This window comes from Aquila chrysaetos, chromosome 2 (genome assembly GCF_900496995.4).
Source record: "Aquila chrysaetos chrysaetos chromosome 2, bAquChr1.4, whole genome shotgun sequence".
Taxonomy (NCBI): Eukaryota; Metazoa; Chordata; class Aves; order Accipitriformes; family Accipitridae; genus Aquila; species Aquila chrysaetos.
This window is the reverse complement of record NC_044005.1, coordinates 37,885,143-37,907,514: the sequence shown is the minus strand read 5'-3', so window position 1 is coordinate 37,907,514 and position 22,372 is coordinate 37,885,143. Positions and strand designations below refer to the sequence as shown.

At 38.8% G+C, this 22,372-nt stretch overlaps 1 protein-coding gene across 13 annotated transcripts in view; it reads right to left on the bottom strand.

Annotated features, from left to right (window-relative positions):
* GPHN (gephyrin) overlaps window positions 1–22,372 on the bottom strand; it is a 316,516-nt gene that overhangs the window by 100,429 nt on the left and 193,715 nt on the right. For 7 of the 13 annotated variants that reach the window (XM_030040775.2, XM_041129406.1, XM_041129414.1 and 4 more), the window contains 3 exons: window positions 18,883–18,949; window positions 14,405–14,677; window positions 3,161–3,295 (listed from right to left, as the gene is read on the bottom strand). In XM_030040775.2, coding sequence (XP_029896635.1) covers window positions 3,161–3,295; window positions 14,405–14,677; window positions 18,883–18,949 — 475 coding nt within the window. Of the gene's footprint in view, window positions 1–3,160; window positions 3,296–13,024; window positions 13,133–14,404; window positions 14,678–18,882; window positions 18,950–22,372 lie in introns of all 13 variants that reach the window. The other 6 variants (XM_030040768.2, XM_030040830.2, XM_030040792.2 and 3 more) reach the window with 1 other exon arrangement.

Genomic DNA, 22,372 nt, shown 5'->3' with positions numbered 1-22,372 from the left:
ACTATATTGTAGAAGATAAAAATATCTATCACAATCACTATCAACTTTATGGTTGAATGACTGAAAAAGGGAGGACTGTTAGTGCAGTCTTCCCCTGAGTAAAACTTAGATTGCCTCTATATTTGAATCCATGTACTATAAATATGGTTCAAATGCTCTTTGACTTGCTGTGGATTTTGCTTGAAACTCAAATGCAATTTAGAGTACAAGGAAGGTGTTCTACACAGATTTATTAAAAGCTAACAAAAGCAATTTTGCTCAGTTTGGGGGATTTACCTAATGACAGATAGAGTAGTCCCAATGGAAACAGGTCTTGAGAAATTCTGACCTCCCAAGAGGCTACAGTGAAAAATATAATTACTTCTTTTATCAGGAAATTAAACTTTTGAGGACTGATTGAAGTACACAGGTTCAAACTCAATATTCATCATTTACTACTTTGTTAGAAACAGATTTTCCGAAAACATGGAAGATAAAGTGTAAACAGTAAAGCAAATTTAAAATTAAATGTTGTATTTTGTCTACATGATCTGTGTGTATATATAAACAACATTAGGTTTTCCAAAATATAATTATGAAAAGGTAAAGACTTCTCCTAACAGAGCAATCAGGAGTATTAGCAGTGCATTCTCCGATACCTTCTCTCCAATACCCCCATGCATTAGTAACCTGCTACTTACATTAATTCAATAGAGGTGCTCCCTTCACTGCAGAAGCTTGATGTTTTTCTGAGAGACACACACAACTTTCTGCTACTCAGCACATTCAGTAAGAGAGATGTAGGGGTTTATGTACATTTAGGACAAAAAAATGCAACAAGAAAATGGTACAACAAAGTAAACTGGAACATGTAGTTGACAAAGAAATATAGTGCCACTAGCTCTATGGCTAGACCGCCACTCCAAACAATATGTATAATCAAAGGAAACTAAATTGTTGGGTTTTTTTCCCTGAAACTTCCTCTCCTTTGTTTCATTTCATATATACATGTTTTGGAGCCCTGAAATGAGTTCCTAAACCAGCAAATGAGAATACTGAAAATATACACTTGCAGATTAGAGAAGGAAAAAACCACCCTGGATTATCAACTGATGCTGAAGTACAATTTATCTTTATTCTCACTACTGTGTGGATCAAGAGGTCCAGTGTAAATTTAATTCATACTGCGTTATTAGAAAGCCAGGATCCAGAAGGAAAAACACAGTAAATGAAGACATTGAGACATATCAACAGTCTTGAAGAATATGAATGAACCGTATTTCTTGACAAATTCAGATGATGTTTGAGAACTTGAGGGTACTGAAAAGGACTGAACCAAAAGATAACGAGTAGTTTGTTCGGGTTTTTTAAAGTAGTAAGAAAAATGACCCAAGAGCTCTCCAAGTGGCAAAGAAGTTTATACTTTTGTGCAAAATCCAACCTCCAGGTAATAGGAACAGATGAGATCACCCTTCAAGTTTATTTTCCAGTTGGGCTTTCCTATATCTTTCCCCATAACAGCTTGTACCACTCACTTTTGAAAGACATCACAGTAAAGCTAGCCGAGCTAGATGTTGCATGGCAATAGCTGTTATAAAGTGGTGTGGTCCCACACATTTTGAACAAAATCTGATTTTGCAGTAATACATGAAAAACAGGGCTTAACATGAAATACCAAAGCATGATCCAATTATGATAAGAGCTCATCTCAACTAATTTCCCAAAAAAGAGTTTCAGATTTTTAGTCTGCTTCAAAGTTCTTGTAGTCTCCTTCTGTAATCTCTGAATCTTTGAAGATAGTCTACAGGAGTGCATTTGGCCTCACAACAGATAAGCTTTACTCCTTCCCATTGTGATAAGCTTTCTGAAAATATATAGGCTTCATCTAGAGCTATGTCTTAGCAATGCTGTCCTTTTTTTGTGCCTGTTACTAGTCTCCTTTGTTTTTCTCTGGACACTTGTTTTGTCAACAGGCATAAAACTCAGTGCAGTTTCTCTGTTTCATATTGGTCTTCTGCTCTGAGTGTTCTAATGTAATAAGCTTTGAGTTTTTATTTTTAAGCCATCAGACAAGTGACAATTTTTTAACAAAAAAATGAAGGAGCCGCTTGCAGACAGAATTCACTGAACATCTTCTTAAGAAAAGCAGACTATATAATGAAGTTCCAAGTTCTGATGCTGTCCATCAGAATAATTTTGATTCTACTACAGTGAAGGTGAATACTGCATAAAACAATCCCAGAGGCTGAACCAAAACATTTCTATGGGTGGCTGCAAATAAATCTTGTTTGCTGACAGAAAAGAACAAGACAGCAGGAAAGAAGAAATAGCAGATGCTGGCAATCACTGTAGCAAGCAGAATAATCTTCAAGGATCATGAATTAGATGATGAAGAATGTTACTGTTTGCCATCTGCCACGGGTCTATTAGTACGTCAGCATCTGGTGCCACAGAAAGATCTTTGTGATGTGAACGCACAAAGTGAATTCAGGCAGAGTTTGCTTCTGCTGAAAGGAATCCCGCTGAAGGTAAACATTATAGGCCTTGCCACTGGTCAATTCACTTGGTTTTTGATGTATGCTATTTAAAGTTTGATAATAAGAGAACATACTAGAGTTCACCTCAATGATTAAATAGTATAGCGTAGTCAGTAAGAACTGAATAATAATCCCACAAGGTTGGCATTAAAACTTTCTTTCTATTCAATTTAGGCTGGTTTTTGTTTCCAAATGTCAGGCAGCAAATATCTAAGTTTGAGCAAAACCAGTTGGTTTGAAAGTGTCTTAAACTGAACAACAATAAAGTGGGGCACAGAACTGCCCCAGCCCAGGCTAGAAATTTGCACATACATTTTGTCAACAAAATACTACTTGCTTAATGTTGTTACTCAGTGGCAGGATTATCTATGTTCCTGGGGATATTAAAGACATTCAAGGTGTTAACAATTTCATATACATGATTGATATTGCAAGAGATAACATGAAACTTCAGTAACCCTAACGTGTTGGTGGACCCACATATTAAATTGTGCAACAGTACACATGGAATGAACTATACTGTCTTGCATTTATCTATTACTTAGAATGATACAACCCTTGCATGCGAACCAACCTTGTTCAGAAGAGGCAATACATTAATCTGATAGATTATATGTCTGAGCATGGAGCCTGAACGTACTTACTTTTGGTGTCGGGCAGGATGCAGTGGAGAGACGAGAGGTGGCCTGGGCACGAGGAGATTCTGAAGGAGTAGTACTGAGGGAGGCTGTATCACGTGGAAGCACCTGAACACCACGAGAGATGATGGAATCTGGAATCTTAAAAAGAAGAGAGATGGAATTAGTAGTAAAAAATATACTGTATTTAAAACTTACTCAAAACCGTACATCAAAAACATGGGAATACCCCACTCCTCAGTATGCCTACCTCCTCATACTCAGTGCTGTGGTTAATGGCATGTTCTCATAATTTCAGTGATAAATACTTAGCAAATATGTAAGTTCACATTCTAACTGAAATAGTATAGAACATACTATTTGTCCTGAAAAACCTATGAATCAGACATACTACAACAGGAAATAATAAGAAAGTAATGTTTTTCCTCTTAAGCCTCTGTTTCAAACCCAACAATGACCAACAATGATTTCTACTGTGGCATGAAGGGAGGCAAACTTCCCATTGTCTAACTAGGGGACAACATTCTGAACAGAAAACCATTTATTAGCAATGACAGAACCCCTCTGAAGAAATGTCATGCAGCGAGAAAATTTTTCGTCATGCAGTGAGTAAATACTCTTCATTCTGGGTACTGAAGACTTTATTTCAGCTACAAAAATTCTTGATGTAAGGTTTGTGCTGTAAAAGCTACAGGCTTTTCTGGAGGGAGTACAGGCAAAAGCACTAGAAACCACCACCCAAAGCCAACACTTGCTTTAAAATGCATTCTGAAGGGAAAAATAAAAAGTCAATCTTTTTTTTCCCACATAATGTATTAGAAGGCTGGCTAGAAAAGCATATCCACCCTGATGAACACAACTGGCAAACTGCTAACAACAGATGAGGAGAAGGTTAAGGTACTCAACAACTTTTTTGCCTCAGTCTTCACTGGCAACCTCTCTTCCCCCACCTCTCGAGTGGATGGGCCTCAAGGCAGGGACAGGGGGAGCAAAGTCCCTCCCACTGTGAGAGAAGATCAGGTTTGTGACCCCCTGAGGAACCTAAACGTACATAAGTCTATGGGACCTGATGAGATGCATCCCAGAGTCCTGAGGGAATTGGCTGATGTAGTTGCCAATGATATTTGAAAAAGTCATGGCAGTCAGGTGAAGTCCCTGGTGACTGGAAGAAGGGAAACATTGCACCCATTTTTAAAAAGGGTAGAAAGGAGGACCCTGGGAACTACTGACCTGTCAGCCTCACCTCTGTGCCTGGGAAGATCATGGAACAGATCCTCCTAGTAGCTATGCTAAGGCACATGGAGGACAGGGAGGTGATTTGGAACAGCCAGCATGGCTTCACCAGGGGCAAGTCCTGCCTGACCAACCTAGTGGCCTTCTATGATGGAGTGACTACATCAGTGGACAAGGGAAGAGCTATGGATGTCGTCTATCTGGACTTCTGTAAGGCCTTTGACATGGTCCCCTACAACATCCTTCTCTCTAAATTGGAGAGATGGATTTGCTGGATAGACTGTTTGGTGGATGAGGAATTGGTTGGATGGTTGCATCCAGAGGGTAGTGGTCAACAGCTCAATGTGCAGACGGAGACTGGTGATGAGTGGTGTCCCTCAGAGGTCTGTATTGGGATCAGTAATGTTTACCTTCTTCAATGACATGGTGGGATAAAGTGCACCCTCAGTAAATTTGCAGATGACACCAAGCTGAGTGGTGTGGTTGGCATGCCTGAGGGATGGGATGCCATCCAGAGGGACCTGGACAAGCTTGAGAAGTGGGTCCCTGTGAAACTCATGAGGTTCAACAAGGCCAAGCGCAAGGTTCTGCACATGGGTCAGGGCAACCCTGGTATCAGTACAGGCTGGTGGATGAGAGCAGCCCTGCTGAGAAGAACTTGGGGGTACTGGTGGATGAAAAGCTAGATGTGAGCCAGCAATGTGTGCTTGCAGCCCAGAAAACCAACTGTATTCTGGGCTGCATCAAAAGAAGCGTGGCCAGCAGGCCGAGGGAAGTGATTCTGCCCCTCTGTTCTGCTCTGGTGAAACCCCACCTGGAGTACTGCATTCAGCTCTGGGGTCCTCAGCACGGGAAAGACATGCTCCTGCTGGAGCAGGTCCAGAGGAAGGCCACAAAAATAATCAGAGGGATGGAACACCTCTCCTATGAGGAAAGGCTGAGAGAGTTGGGGTTGCTTAGCCTGGAGAAGAGAAGGCTCCGGGAAGACCTTATAGCAGCCTTTCAGTACTTAAAGGGGGCTTAAATAAAGACGGGGACAGACTTTTATAGCAGGGCCTGTAGCGATAGGACAAGGGGTGATGGTTTTAAACTAAAAGAGGGTAGATGCAGACTAGATAGAAGGAAGAAATTTTTTCTGAGGAAGGTGGTGAGGCACTGGAACAGGTTGCCCTGAGAGGTGGTAGATGCCCCATCCCTGGAAACATTCAAGGTCATGTTGGACAGGGCTCTGAGCAACCTGATCTAGTTGAAGATGTCCCTGCTCATTGCAGGGGGGGTTGGACAAAATGGCCTTTAAAGGTCCCTTCCAACCCAAACTGTTCTATGATTCTATGATTCTAATTCTAAGCTGGAATTTTAGGGACAGATCCTTTAGCTGGTATTATTAAGCCACTTAAATAAATAGAATTACACCAACTTACAACAGTGAGAAAGTGGTCTTATTTTCAGTTATGAAAGTGAATCTATCATTATTTTTTATCTTCAGTATCTTCTGTTCATTTTTATCACCAGTTCCAAAGAAAAGAAGTAGAAGAATGCATTTAAGAAGAAAGCTTTTCTTAGCTTTAATACACCAAGTCTTAGAAAGTCTGTAGCTTCTTATTACTGCAGTATTTAGGCCCAGTCATACAGATATCACACCAGCTTTATAATTGACTAGATTGCTAGTTTAACATAAGGATTAATTTTTTATTTTTTGTGTAAAATGGTAAGACTCACGAATGATAAATAGCTCAGACAGGAGAACTGATCTCTAACATTAGTTCTACAACAAAAAAGGCAGCAGATATTATGCTATAACACATTCTCTATAAAGGCTTATTCTGATTTTTTTTCACGATTTTAACCTCTTCCTTTTTCAGAGGCAGCACTTCTACAAGATCAGCTTGCTCTTACCTCCTGCAATTCACTTTTCTGTCACAACAGACCAGCAAATGTAGAAATTCAGATCTTTGAAGTAATATATATACACACATTTTAAGATATTTCTCCTCATTAAGAATTTCTTAGCTCAGCCTGATGTTTAAGTTCCAAGAGAATTACCAAAAGAATCCCCATGTTTGGGGGAAATGGCAGTAGCAGACAATAAAAGAAAGCAAGAAATGAAGAACCAGTGACAAGTCAAATCACTAACACTGGAGATTTCCAGCCAGGATTTTTTTTTTAAATGGAGATGCTGTACCCAGTCTGCATCTAGGCATTTTGAGCATTCCTGCCTAGTAAGGCTTTAGGGGAAATAGAAGGCACTGGAAAGTACCTCCTTCCAGGAACAAGCTTCAATCTTAGCTTTTAAATTCTGTTGCATCCTTAGGACCAGTGTTAGGACATTAAGACAGCTTTGTTGCTTGTCTCTGTGCAGCTAAAATGACCAATCTTAAGACTCAAGTCATTAAATACTGCTTTTTTATGTCTTTTTTCCCCCTCAATTTCCTTGGTTCCTCTCTATAAATAATGACTATGTCTAACTTAGCAACCCTGACTTGGGAGATACTGGGTTATACCTAGGGGATCTTATTTTACCATAAACCCTCCTCCACAAGTTGAGAGTTTCTCATATTTATAACCTGTTTATAAGTTGTGTGGAAACACATCTTGTTCTCAGTGTGCTGCCAACTGCCTGCTTTCTGCTCTACTGCTGTGTTTCTAAACTGACAGTATTTTTTGCCAGTCAATTTCTGTCAGCATTTAAAAAACCCCAACTTTCCTGAGAGGATCGTTCAATGCTAAGTAACTTGTGCTACAATTTCCACTATAAATTATGAAGTCAGCAGAGTTTCTGTTCACTATGGATGATTATGCTGGGGATATCTTCCTCTCCAGAAATAGTGCCTAACTTGGAGTATTCTGGAGTAATAGGGCCTCTACTTGGAGTATTCTGACTTGCAAATGGCTTCTTAGAGATGTACCATAGCAGTAAACAGGGACAATGATATTGTGATCATGCAAACAGTTTGTAGTCAGAAGCACCATTTCCTTTCTGTTCTCTTTTTCTCCTGAAATTCCATCTTAAATATACTAAACACAAAAAAAGGCTGACATCCCTAAGTTTTATATTGGCATAGCTCAAATACTACCTACAACTTTTAATGCTTCCTTTTAGACTCCATGACTAAAGACAATACAGCAAAAAATTACATTTTGATAAAGGCATAAAATAAAACAAAGACACAATAAAAGAAAGTATAGTTTTGAGTCTTCAAATAAGACACCTTTTCTTTACCCTCCACTGATAAAAAGCTGCACGCATCTTGAGATGATTGTGTATGGGTCCATTACCTCCTTTATATACTCCAAGATCCCACAGTACAAATACAATATTGCTTTTGCAAATGATATCATGATCCAGTTCTCGCTGGGTTTACTCTGGTTACTCTAGAGTAACCAGATATTACATTATATGGTTATGTCCTATGACTGGAGTGTTGGAATGGAAGGATACAGGCTCTTTAGGAAGGACAGGCAGGGGAGACGAGGAGGGGGTGTTGCCCTCTATGTCAATGACCAGCTGGAGTGCATGGAGCTCTGCCTGGGGATGGATGAGGAGCGGACCGAGAGCCTACGGGTAAGGATTAAAGGGAGGGCACGGACAGGTGATATTGTGGTGGGGGTCTGCTACAGGCCACGCAACCAGCAAGACCGAGAGGATGAGGCCCTCTATAGACAGATAGGAGCAGCCTCACATTCACAAGCCCTGGTCCTCATGGGGGACTTCAACCACCCCGATACCTGTTGGAGGGACCACACGACAGGGCATAAACAATCCAGGAGGTTCCTGGAATGCGTTGATGACAACTTCCTTCTCCAAGTGATAGAGGAGCCAACGAGGAGAGGTGCTATGCTGGACTTTGCTCTCACCAACAGGAGGGGCTGGTGGGGAACGTGAAGCTCAAGGGCAGCCTTGGCTGCAGTGACCATGAAATGGTGGAGTCCAAGATCCTTAGGGTAGCGAGGAGGGCGCACAGCAAGCTTGCTACCCTGCGCTTCAGGAGAGCAGATTTTGGCCTCTTCAGGAATCTGCTTGGTAGAGTACCATGGGATACAGACCTGGAGGGAAGCGGGGCCCAAGAAAGCCGGTTAAAATTCAAGGGTCACCTCCTCCAAGCTCAGGAGCGATGCATCCCAACAAAGAGGAAGTCAGGCAAAAATGCCAGGAGGCCTGTGTGGATGAACAAGGAGCTCCTGGACAAACTCAAACACAAAATGAAGCCTACAGAGGGTGGAAGCAAGGGCAGGTAGCCTGGGAGGAATACAGAGAAATTATCTGAGCAGCCTGGGATCAGACTGGGATTTGCCCAAGTCGCAGAAGGCAAAGGCAGGGACTGGGAGAATGAAGAACTGGTCATTGTAGGAGAAGATCAGGTTCAAGACCATCTAAGGAACCCAAAGGTGCACAAGTCCATGGGACCTGATGAGGTGCATCCGCAGGTCCTGAGGGAACTGGCAGATGAAGTGGCCAAGCCATTATCCATCATACTTGAGAAGTCATGGCAGTTCAGGGAAGTTCCCACTGACTGGAAAAGGGGAAACATAACTCCCATTTTTAACAAGGGAAAAAAGGAAGGCCCGGGGAACTACAGGCCAGTCAGTCTTACCTCTGTGCCCGGCAAGATCATGGAGCGGATCCTCCTGGAAACTATGCTAAGGCCCATGGAAAATAAGGAGGTGATTGGTGACAGTCAACATGGCTTCACCAAGGGCAAATCGTGCCTGAGAAATGTGGTGGCCTTCTATGACGGGGTTACAGCGTTGGTGGATAAGGGAAGAGCAACAGATGTCATCTACCTGGACTTGTGCAAAGCGTTTGACACTGTCCTGCACGACATCCTTGTCTCTACATCAGAGAGACATGGATTTGACGGATGGGCCACTGGGTGGATAAGGAATTGGCTGGGTGGTCGCACTCAAAGAGTTGCGGTCAACAGCTTGATGTCCAAGTGGAGAGCAGTGATGAGTGGCGTTCGACAGGGTCGGTATTGGGACCAGCACTGTTTAACATCTTTGTTGGTGACATGGACAGTGGGATTGAACGCACCCTCAGAAAGGGTGCTGATGACCCCAAGCTCAGTGGTGCGGTCGACACGCTGGAGGGAAGGGATGCCATCCAGAGGGACCTCGACAGGCTTGAGAGGTGGGCCCGTACAAACCTCATGAGGTTCAACAAGGCCAAGAGCACGGTCCTGCAAATGGGTCGCAGCAATCCCAAGCACAAATACAACAGGCTGGGCAATGAGTGGATTGAGAGCAGCCCTGAGCAGAAGGACTTGGGGGTATTAGTGGACAAAAACCTGAATATGAGCCAGCAATGTGCGCTTGCAGCCCAGAAAGCCAATCGCATTCTGGGCTGCATCAAAAGAAGTGCAGCTAGCAGGTTGAGGGAGGTGATCCTCCCCCTCCGCACCACTCTCCTGAGACCCCAGCTGGAGGACTGTGTTCAGCTCTGGGGCCCACAACATAAGAAAGACATGGATTTGCTTGAGCGGGTCCAGAGGAGGGCCACGAAGATGATCAGGGGGCTGGAGCACCTCCCCTATGAGGACAGCCTGAGAGAGTTGAGGTTGCTTAGCCTGGAGAAGAGAAGGCTCCAGGGAGACCTTATAGCAGCCTGTAGCCTTACAGGGGGCCGACAAGAAAGCTGGAGAGGGACTTTTTACAGGGGCATGTAGTGATAGGATGAGGGCTAATTTTTTTAAAGTGAAAGATGGTAGATTTAGATTAGCTATAAGGAAGAAATTCTCTACTGTGAGGGTGGTGAGGCACTGGAACAGGCTGCCCAGAGAGGCTGTGGATGCCCCATCCCTGCAAGTGTTCAAGGCCAGGCTGGATGCGTCTTTGAGCAGCCTGGTCTAGTGGAAGGTGTCCTTGCCCATGGCGGGGGGGGTTGGAACTAGAAGATCTTTAAGGTCCCTTCCAACCCAAACCATTCTATGATTTTATGTTGCCTCATCTCCTTCAGGCAAGCAACTGGTTTTTTTTGTTTTTTTAACCACCATATCCACCAATCATTGCTTCTAAAATTTTATCCAATATCACCTTTTTCAGAACAAAAAACTCTTTCAGCAATAAAGTGACCGAGACAATTCCAGTCTCCATTGAACTGCATGTGAAGTACTAATTTTTGCCTGTGAAAAAATTAAAATTTAAGTAAAATTTCAGCCGCGACATTAATCAGAATGGAAGCTGAAGTTACAGGGAAAAGATGATTACAGGCATTTCATTTCAATGAGAATTATTCCCTAATCACTACCTTTACAGAAAATACAACTGACATAAACCACCTCTATATAAACCTATCTAGAACTCTTAAGTTCCAGCGTGCTAGCTTTTGCAGACACAAAATCTCACTGAGAAAATTAAGTTAGTTCACAATTACAAATTTTGCTCTCAAGAGGTTTATTTCTATAATTTGACAGTGAGTGTGTTGTATTGCTAAAACTAGCATTAATATTCTCTTTAAACCACTGCAACCTGCTGATTTCAGTGAAGGTACTAATGTGTATACTGCATAAACATAAACATATGTAAAATATAATGGATATATAGTGTCCATTAAGTGAAAGCACAATAGAATACGAATGTTATTTCTCTGCATATATGTTATGTGATATGGGGAATGTCTCATTTTTCTAACCTACATTTAATAATTTTTTTTTCTTTTAAAATTAAATTTAGGCAATCTAAGTCTCTAATCAAGGCAACTTCTTGTTAAGCCTGTTAAAGAGGTTGATAAACCCATGAGAAATTTCTGTGTTTTCTGGAGCCTGGAAATCTCCAATAAAGAAGGGCAGAAATATTATTGCAGTATGGATAGATTTAAAAAAAAAACAAACTTTCACAAAGTCACACTGAGTATTTATGATGTCTCCCCCTAAAATTTTTCAACTAATTTTCTGGTTTCAAACAAATTTGGTGGATTTCAAAACTCTAAATGGGGTACAATAAAACTCTGCGTTCAGTGAAAATAGTTTCTGTTTGCACTAGCTGGAGTGGAAAACCTGTTGTAACATACTGACAGAGTAAGAGATGAATAAGAAATGAAGTGACGGAGAAAGATATCCACCATATCCATCAGTCATCGCTTCTACAATTTTTATCTGATATGATCTTTTCCAGAAGTACTTTTATATTGGTTTAAGTATTTGTGTTTTCAGATTAGAGAACTAAGTGTTGACAAGAAGGGGAAAAAGTTAAAGATATGATCTCTTTATTCACTTTTGGCTAGGACTGGAACGAAGATTGACAGTGCTGGTGAGGTACTAAGAAGACAAGCTGCAGATGGCAATTACTATGATCGTTATACAAGAGCAAAAATGTCTTAAGAACATAGAGAAAGGATAGCTTAAAAAACCCAACAATCTTCTGAAAAACTAGCCACTTTCTGCTCTGAGTTTGAAGATCTGATTTGGATTACAGAATGCATAAAACACTAGCTCAAGAGTAATTTGCAAAAGGGCACAGAAACCTGGATGACAGCTTAAGAGTGTGCTTCAGAAAGGCTGAATTCACTGTTCTACTGATACTGAAGAATATAGTGCAAATTCTAGTTCAGTAACCTCAACTCAAAAAAATGAAACTTTACGTATGTACACACATATAGCTTTATCATCAGGTGCATGAACTTTAAAGCCTTCACACTTCCTAAGTGACTTTTCAAGAGACATGGTCATCATGTTTTAAATACAGAGGTGTTACGCTATTTCATTGATGGTTTAAATTACTATTTGTCTAAGAGAACAAGAAAGTGCAGCCTCTGGTAATCAAATCTAGTGACATATTTTCCCAAGAACTTACACCCCATTTGCTGGTTGACACTGAATGAATGGGTCAGACAACCCTCCCTCCAGGTCAACTGCCTTCCTTGGGTTTCTCTAATCTACAGTTATGAATACAGTAAATTACGTTTCATTCCTGATGATATTGTAGCCATAATTCTATCTTGATTCAAGCCTAGACTAAATCTTTGGGAGACAGAAAAAAAAGTATTTTGATAGAGCCCGAGTTTTAATCTCTGGGTTATAATAAACCAAGTCCTTTCTACCATTCATTGAAATAGTTGCCTACTATGCACTAAAATCCAGTAATTTACAGTAAGTCCACTGTATCCTGACTGCTCAAGTCTTTTCTTCTGTTTTTGAGAAATTCTACTTCTAAACAGAATGTAAAAATAAGGGAGAAACTGCAAGTGATGGAAGCAAACTATGAACACCCAGTGCAAATGCTGTATTATGTTGACAAACAAAGTATTGAGAGAAAAAAAAAGCAAAGCAAGGCAAACAAAGGGGAAGAAGTTACCACAATTTCATAGCTCTATAGCAGTTTTTTTAGGACATTATTTTAATTATATTCAATTATGGAGTATATTAGATGATAAAGCCAATGACTAATCAGAAACACAGGCTTTATAGTACTGATTATCTCAGCAGCCAAATGATTCAAACTGACAACGCACATGAACTTTACCTTGTTTAGCCCTGTATCTTAAACAGAATATTTTCTGTAGCATGTTCTCTAAAAGATAGCACTGATGTGTCTTTGTTAGAGGAAAATAAGTAACACTGTCTGTTCACACAGTAGACTAGGAGGCAGGCAGTTTATTTTTAGCTACTGTTAGTGGAAAAGCCTCTTGTAAGTGTCTCTTACCGGTTCTCCTGCACTGCCTGCTGCATGATGGCAATAACTGATGAGACCAGGGATGGGCTGTTCACCTTTTGCCATGATAACAGCTGAACTGGTGTAGGATGGATGCTTCTAATGCACAACACATAACAGCTATGAATACAGTGACAGGAAAACATGAAACTATACAAGCAAATGACCGAAAGGGAATGAGGTGAAAACAAGTGTGACACTGGAATGCCAAGCTCATATGAACACAGCCAGTTTAGATCTCAGGTATTTTCTGCCTTTAAAAAATCACACATATTATTTATCTTTGCCTATATAAAAAAAATTAATAAATTTAAAATTTGCATTAATAAAAACTGAAACTTGCAAGTGATAATTACCTTAATTCATCCCTGTAAAGATATATGTAATCAGGATTTTCTGTACATGAGGAGATGATCTCCAGCTGCAGCTGTCTTAGAAATGTCAAGATGTCTCAGACCTGAATTCACATTTCTGGAGTTAGAATGTGGCTGCTTTGGTTTAGAAATTTTTAATATAATTTTGAGTTACTTAGACTTTCAATTCTCGTAATAGGAATTAAAAGCACAATTTGTAGAGTAAATATAGAACAAAGTAGTTTGGAAAAAAAACCTGTCCAAACACATAGGAATACATTGTCTTTCCATTTGAAACTGAAGGCATAAAACTGAGGTAAATATTTATATACTGCTTCAAATAATATATTTCTTTGGAAAACATTTAAAACTTGAACTGAAATAATTTGCAAGTGTTATCTAATTTTTTCCTTTTGTAGTCTCAAATTTATTATTTTGGTTTGAGTAATGTTGATCTATGATTACTGGTTAAAACAAGGCTCTAAAGACAATGTGATGATATTTAGTTTTGCGGCAGAATTTCACATCTCTTATGCAGACATGCACACTGGAATACAGTAGTCTGTATAGCTTATTACTTAACCTGCTACCTATCTGTCATACTTTTTATCAATGTTTTTAGAAACCAACATTTTCTTTTCAAAATAAATATTATGGCTTAGAAAATTCTGTTGCAATTCCTTAATATGCCACCTACTGGACTTTGCATGTTCAGGCGTGTGAGTACTTTGAATTAAAAAAAACCCACTAAAAATAGTGTGTCACATGGGAATGGTAGCATAAAAATGCATGTTATCGTCAAGATAATAAACAATGTATCTCCCACTGAAATTTGAAATCACCTACCGAAACAGGATTCATACATTTTTCTGAAGCTAGATTTCTACAAAAAGTACCTAAAATACATCTGTTTGACCACACAGACATCAATGTATAATCTTAACATGCAGATGAATATTAGTGTTAAGTACCTGAGATAGAAGCTAAAGGTTCTCTTAGGGAAACAAGCCAGACTCACCTTAGCTGCAATGGCTGCTGCTGTTATATGTGAAGAAGAACTGTCCTCTGTTGAGGCAACTCCACTATCCTTCTTCTCTTCCTCCTCTTCCTCACACTGTACTCCTTTGTCTTCTGTCTGCTTGTGAGGGCTGGTGGTTGGAGGAGGAGAAAGAGGAGGTGGTGGTGAAGGTAGATCTTCAAGCTCATCGTGCACCTCCTTTACTTTTACAATGGCATCCCGCAAAAGATCAATGGCGTGAGGTAGGGCTGGCAGTATAAACTGAAAGCATTCCTATGCACAACAAGAAGAAAAATGACTATGAAAAGTTACCTGCAGAAGTAAATAGGGATTTTTCAGATTTATTCTTAAAATATATTTGGGATTTGGATGTATCTTTTCACCCAATCATAAATAAACCTTAAATGCCCTATGCAATTGCTCATAGAGGATAAAAAACCAAACTCAGAACCAGAACTGCGGACTATACTATATATTTTTGCCTTTTTTCATGCGAATATAGTAAGTTGTACAACAGGGCTACTGTAATTAAGCTAATGCTGGATTATAACTTCAGAAAACAAGAGTTAAATTTTCATGAATACATACTACAGAAACCAGCTCACAGCAGTTGGCAGAATGCTACAAAAATGCAGAATAAAAACATTAACTCTATCCCTGCAGGGATATTAGCTTCAAATCATTCCTATTATGTTCCTTCACAATTAGAGAACAATCCATAAGGGTTTCCATAATTATACTTTTATATAATTATAGCCTTTTTTATTCATGGACTTATCCTATATACTGGAAGAATGACAAACTACACTGATGTCATTATAACTTTATGTAACTCAGAAAAAATTGTTCATAAAGAATCTATTTTTCAAGCTTCTCCTTGCTCTATGAGCTTAAAAACAATTAGAACGTTTATTTTATATGGCTGGAGAAAGCAAAAATGCAGATGCCGTGTAACTGTTCTTGTTCCATAACGGGCATACATATATATATATATATATATAAAAGATACGTCTGCTGGTAAAATATGCTAGTATTTCATAAAATCAAAGAGGAATCTTAGGACATCATGCACTGCAGACTCCTGCTCAGATCAGGGTCAAGATGAAATTCAGACAGGTTGCTCAGGGCTTTGTTCAGTAAAGTCTTGAAAAAATCCAAGAAGAGAGACTCCACAACTCTTCTTGACAACCTGTTCTAATGCTTAATTACCCTCAAAGTAATTTTTTTTTCTTTTCTTTTTATTCAGCTGGAAGCTACCTTCTTCAATTTATGACTATTGTCTCCCATCCTCTTCCAAGGCACCTCAGTAAAGAGTTTTCTTCATGTCATTTGAGCAGACTGCATATAAACATTAAATTACTGGAAAATGATGGCAGGGTCTCAAGAATCAATTGCCATGACAGTGCAGTTAGGGAACATACAAGTTGACAGAGAAAATCTGACATTATTCCTTTTGTTGCACTTTATTTTTGGTTTTGTTTGAAGCATAAGGAAGATTTTTAGAAATGTGTTCCAACATTTTAGAGTATTGAGAAAATAAATAATGATAAACATTTTGTAAATAGATACTGTAGATACAGATATCTTCAACGAAAAAAATGACTATGTAAACAAAATAAAGAGCAAACCATCCATCAGAAATTAGTAAAGTTTATACAATCCACCTTGTAAGTCAAAAACGTGACTCACAAACACTGTATTTCCTCAAAGCTTCTAAGTAAGAACACACCTTTCAGTTGCTCCTTTAAGAGTAATGAAAAGTCAGACTACTTCATAGATTTATAAATACTTTAAACATTCAATTTGGCACTCTGAAGAACTGGAGTAAACTGGATGTGCGTAAGATGCTGTATATAATGAATATATATTAAAATATATATGTAAACATAATAAAGAATTATAAGTTCTAATGTAACTGCAAACCTCAGAGTTATTGTGCCTCCACAGTATTATTTTAAAAATGGTTTAAAATACTGAAGCATACAACCATCATTACTTCAGTAAATAAGCAGACCTCAAGTAAGTGGTAAACAAGGACAACAATCTGTGAACTGACCGATAATCAGCAAAAAGTACATTAATGATTAACTCATTAGAGAAGCATGTTCCCCACTCCTACCACTGAAATAAAGCCTTGTTGGCTTGACTGTTGATGAATAGGTTCCCAGTAAGTACTCTAAAAGCTCATGTTATTTGTAAAACTCATCGGTTTAGGCAATTGTTAGTACAATTATGAAAAGTGCCATAGACCCAATGATTTCAGTGAGCACGTGGTAATTTCACACTTTGCCATTTTTCATAACATTAAATACTTTTTGCAAGGCTAAAAGAAAAGAAAACAGACCAGAACACCACAAAAATTGAAGTATTCCACAGATCTTGATTCAGTGGTACATGCCACACAATGTTCTCTGGAGAAAACTTGTTTGGCATACATTGTGTCCATTTTTGAGATGGAGCACTTACACTGCTGCCTTTTTCTATTAATATTTTAATATTTTATTAATGAAATACGTATACTGCTGCAATTTCATAATTTTCTATAAACTTCTTATATGATTGCATTAATAGGATGGAAAGGAAATTAGCAAGTCATAAAAGAGAGAAATGAGAGAAATTCCTGGTAACAGCCTGTCCTATTTGGTTCTTGAGATCCAGCCTGTTATGGAACAATTTTCTCTACTACTCATCTTAAAAATCTTTGCTGAAATTTGATACTTTAAAGATGTTTCATATTAAAATAAATTGCAACAGAACATACTCAGAGTATCATCATGACAGGAACAAATAAATCATGTTAATAAAAAGCTTGCTTGTATAATGAAATCATATGACATTTTTTTCTTTTCCAGCAGAATTACCTTTTTTATTACTTACTTTATATCAAACTATTGTTAAAATACTTACTAACATTTTTTCATTTCTTTTCCTCATCCTCTTTCTATGATTTACCTATCTTCACAGTCTGAGTGCCTCAGGGCACAACATGACAACTTTTTCTGTACCTAGCATGTTAGCAGTGCTACTGAATGCAACAAAAACCATTAGAGATTGAAGGCTATTTCCTCTCTTTCATAATTCAACAAAAGAAGTACAGACTTCTGAAAAAATCTTCTTACTGGTGCACCAGTTCTCTAAGATGTGTGGCCCATTGCTATGTTAAATACATGTACACATATACGACTTCCCACTCATAACTGGAAGACTCTCAAGTAGGTATACTCCTGCCCCACCATCCTCCAATGCTTGTTGCATGTTTTGAAGGCTTTTTAATTTCTTTTCGATTACAGAGTCTCATTAGATTTCCTAAAAAGGCTCTAAGGAACGGTAGAATCATAGGAGGGCTTACTGAGTCCTTGAACTGAAACATGTAGACAATATATCTGAAAAGCTGTGATGGCTGCTTAAAATAATAGTAATCAAAACACTTCCTCTTCAACTTCCAGGTGACAGCCCACATACGCATTCTTTATTTATCTCCAGACAGAAGTCTTTCAAGAAACAGTGATTTCAGGGCTGTGCTGCCAAACACGTTAGTTCTGTCTCCTCCATGACTGGATACTACTGGTTCAGAATACATTGATAAACCACCAGGTACGCATTTGTTAGAGGCCAGAGGTAAAGACATCTTTAACAAGGCCGCTGACATAGTCTGAGCCCTAGAAAAATATATTCTCATGATTGATGGGGGATCTACCTTAGCAGTTTTGTATCAGGTTGTACTGCCCACTATTCAGCTTAGCAGTATTTGTGTGGAGAAGGCTGTTTTTCTGGATCTATCAGCCAACTACACAAAAAGAAAGAGCACTGGAAAGATCCAGCCTTACTAACACACACACACAAAAAATTCCTCCTGATGTTTAATTGTTTTTCTCTCAGCTCTACATTCAGAAAGTAAGCATGAATAAAAACATAAAGCCTAACTTCTCTGTCCAAACAGAGCAAAATGCAGGAAGAAAACAAACTGTATAAAGGGTGTAAAGTCTAATACCCATATCCAAAAGATTTAAAAAATCCTCGAACTCTTAAAAATGATGTTCCTTTTTTTCCCCTCTTGCTGACCAAAATTGGCAATATTCTTCATATTCCAGCAAGTTCTACCATACACTAGGCCTTCCTTTTACTTCGGTGTGAAAAAGGACGCTTTCTTGGAATCTGTAGAGAACACAGGGATCAGGTACAGGCTGACTAGAGAAGAAAGAGGAAGTGTAAGAGACCATTAGACTCTTCGTTAGCACTGCCTGCTACAGTGAGTGCTCTCTTGCACTACATGTAATGCTGTCCTGGTCACACAGTACCTTCAATCAGATCAGAATTGTATTGTCCCTGACTAAGAGTGAGGGTGCGTTCAGTTACATGAATGTGCATTTCAATTCCCTTTTATAAAATTTGTTGTAGTGGGTACTTTCTACCATTCAGAACAATGGGAGGTATTCATCATGGGTCCTCAGTAGCAGATCAGTAAGAACACTTCTTACCTGGGACCCTTTCTTGCTACCTGGCAGATTAATTATGAGAGTTTTCCCTCTGATTCCACACACAGGTCTGAAAAGAAAGAAATCCAGAGTGTAATTCTTGCATGCAACTTTCTCCACTGCAGAAACGAGAACAGAGCATTTAAGAAAAATTCTATTATTTATCAGACTTCGTAAACTCAATTTCAAAAATCTAAAAATATTTGCTGATCTCATAAAACAGCTCAGGAGAAGCTTAGCTGGAAAAGCATCAAACAAGGCTGACAAGGCTAACATTTAATTGATAGTATAAACACTGGCTACGTTTCCATCTTTTTTAGATCTACATAGCTCCCTTAATTCTATTGTTTACTTGCGTCCAATACATTCTTTGCTACAGTCCCAATTTGCTCATACACATGGTTCCTTTGTGATGTAATTGATGGTGTCAAACACAATTTCCCTTGCCAGGTAAAAATACTAAGTCATGTTGGTCGCATTAATTCAAATATGTCTTTTTTTTCAAAGATGCAACATAAGAAAAGCACAGAGGGAAGTAATCTCAAGGGAAAATGGCACTTATGCAATTCATATCTAATTCTTCCTAACAGTCCTTCCTTCCCCCTCAAAAAAAAAAAGAAACTGACTATCAAAGATGGAAGATTTTATTTTCTTTTTTTGTCTTTAGGGAATTCCTTTAGTGTTGATGCAGGGCTGAACTTAAACACCCGAGTGCTGAATGTTTTCTATTCTTTAGAGTTTGCCTCTTCCTCGTTTTAGCTAAATATTTTCAAGATAAAAGAATTAAAATTACTATATTTTGTCTTGAGATTGTAAAGAGTGGCCTCCTGCTTTTCTCCACTGTGTACGAAACCCATGGTGAAAAACCCATGGCTGGGATATAAGCATAATAAGAAAGTAAAAGGATGAAACCAAGCCACAAACATATGGAGACTAGAGTTGAGAGAAATTGTGTAACAATCTCTTTATCAAAAAAAACATGAGCCGCAAGTGAAGACAGAATAGAAAAGAAAATAATTTCTTGATAGGGCATTACCAAAAATTTTGAGCCAAAGGACAAGGTTTGTGGGGTAACCAACTTCCCTGGATTTCTTCTTATATTATAATAATTCTCAGTGATTAATGCCATTTATTGGTAGCATAGCATTTTCTAGGAGGGTAGCAAGTATTCTAGTGACAGCTGTCATAATGCTCACAATTAAATAGCACAGAGACTGTTTTTGTGCCACAAAATGAACTTTTGATATCACAGTAGAGCCAGCCTGAAGAGAAGTCTTATTTTCAACTGGCAGCTTGAATATTGCCTGACTCCTAGCATCTGTTTTCCCATATTCATTTCTTGTACACTATATACCCTCAGTTAAGAAAGAATTCCAGGTAGCTGAGAAATGCTCTACTGTAATACAAAGATGAAGAGCCTGAGTTAAAGAAATGTGCTCATTTGCTCTTGTTGCAGTAGTCAGACTTACAGAGTACAAACTCAGTCCAGCAAATCCCGTAAGTGGGATACAGTTTATGACATTCAAAATAAAGGAAATAGGAATTATCCATACAGGAATTAAATTGAGGTGGAATTGTGTTTGGCAGATAGCCCCTTTCATAATCTTCTTCTTGGCCCTTTTATTCTGCTTTAAATAATTTCAAACATTATAAGCTAAATGACCAGTACAACCAACAAAAAAAAAAAGACTAAACCAGCAGCCGTTATCCTGAAAGCTACAAGTTTTGGCTGCCAATAGTCAAATCTAGAGGCTCAAGACAGAAATGGAGCTACCAAAAATTTCTCAAGAGAGCATGCAAAAGTAAGTAAAAGTACCCAAGAACTGCATGGCTTGCAAAAAATATTGGGTGTGCTCACAACATAAAAGCACACAAAATGTGCACGCGTTCTTGGTAATTTGAGAAATTAATGATATTCCTCCAAATGTAGAACAGCTGAGGGAGATGCTGTGGATCTCATGTTATCCTCAGCCTTGTGATGCAGTGGACAGAATTTTTAAGAAAAACCAAAGAAGTCTGAGAAAGAATACAAATAGAAGCAAGGGAGTGGAAGGAAAAACAGGACACAGGAGAAAGAAAAAAATGGATGTGGGAGGAAAGAAATACAGGTCTGATGCAGAAGTAGGAATGGAGAACATGATCTCTTTGGGAAAAAAAAACATCATCTCCCTGGGAAGAAATTATGCTGGTAAAAGCAGAAAAGATGGGCAAGGAGACAGAGAGGGCTTTAAAAAGCCTCAATAAAGGCTGGGACAGCACGGGTAGTTGACAGGTAAGGAATCGGATGAAGGGAAGAGATAATTCTGGGACAAGGACAGTTTTAGAAGGTCAGAGAAGAAAAGGAAAAACTTTCAGGAAACACATAAAAAGGTCTATGATGCTCTAAGATACTCCCTGCTGGACCTTGGGACTGAATCCAAACTATGAGAGTCTCACTGTCCCTCATTTGCCATAAATATCTGTGAATCCAGTCTACAAAATAACTCACAACTTCCTAATGCTGTTCCATAGTCAGGAAGACAGCCTATAACTTATAACAATTTTTTAAAAGTTCATGTGATAAAATTCAACACGACTGACCTAACATTTCCAAACTTGCAGGTGATTTATAGAAGTGTCAGCTTAATGTTGCGTAACGAAACTTCTGCTTTTGTTTTTTGGAAAAGTCAAAGAAATTACATGCAAAATTATCCCTCAGAACTTCATTTCAAAATGAAGTCAATGAGAGGTAAGCTTAGGACAAGTGACATCAAATGTTAAATACTTTGAAAAATTAGGATCTGTATTTCTCAAACTGTGTACCTAAAATTAGTGTATCTTTTTGACCTCTCTTAATGTGTGCCTTAGTTCTCATTTTAAGGGGGTATTACAACACTACCTCAATTTGCAGAATTTTCTATGAAAATATATTAACAATTTGTGTCTTAGGATAACAAATGATGTAAGAAGAATCCCAGAGGAAGTGAGTCTGCATTCAGAGAAGATTCTGAATATAAAGCACCAAAACTGATACAGGATTACACATAGGACAATCAAAACAAAGAAAAATAAATTTCCTTCCTCCATATTAAGCACTTGCAGAGGAATTCTACCAAAAAATGTAATCATTACACACATGTGCATTCATGCAGAACTGAGATTGCACAAGAAACCATAATGCTGTAATTTTGTAATTTCTGTGTCCTCAACTTTATGATCTGAACAGTGTTATTAAAAAAATGGCCTTTTGCATGCTGATTGCTTTTAGGCCTGAAGCAGAGGTTTTCACTGAGCAATTTTTTAAGGCCTAGTATGATTGCATGCAGTATCTTTGTAACGTTATCTCCCACCATAGTCATCAATTACTACTGAAAGTGGCTGTAGTTTAACGGAGATTTTCTTGCTATATGTACATAAGAGTCAGGTTACAATCCAGCATTTTGGTTCCACTACCATTACAACATCCTTTCAGCCATCCTGATCACACCGCATCCTAAATCAAACTTGGTAGTGT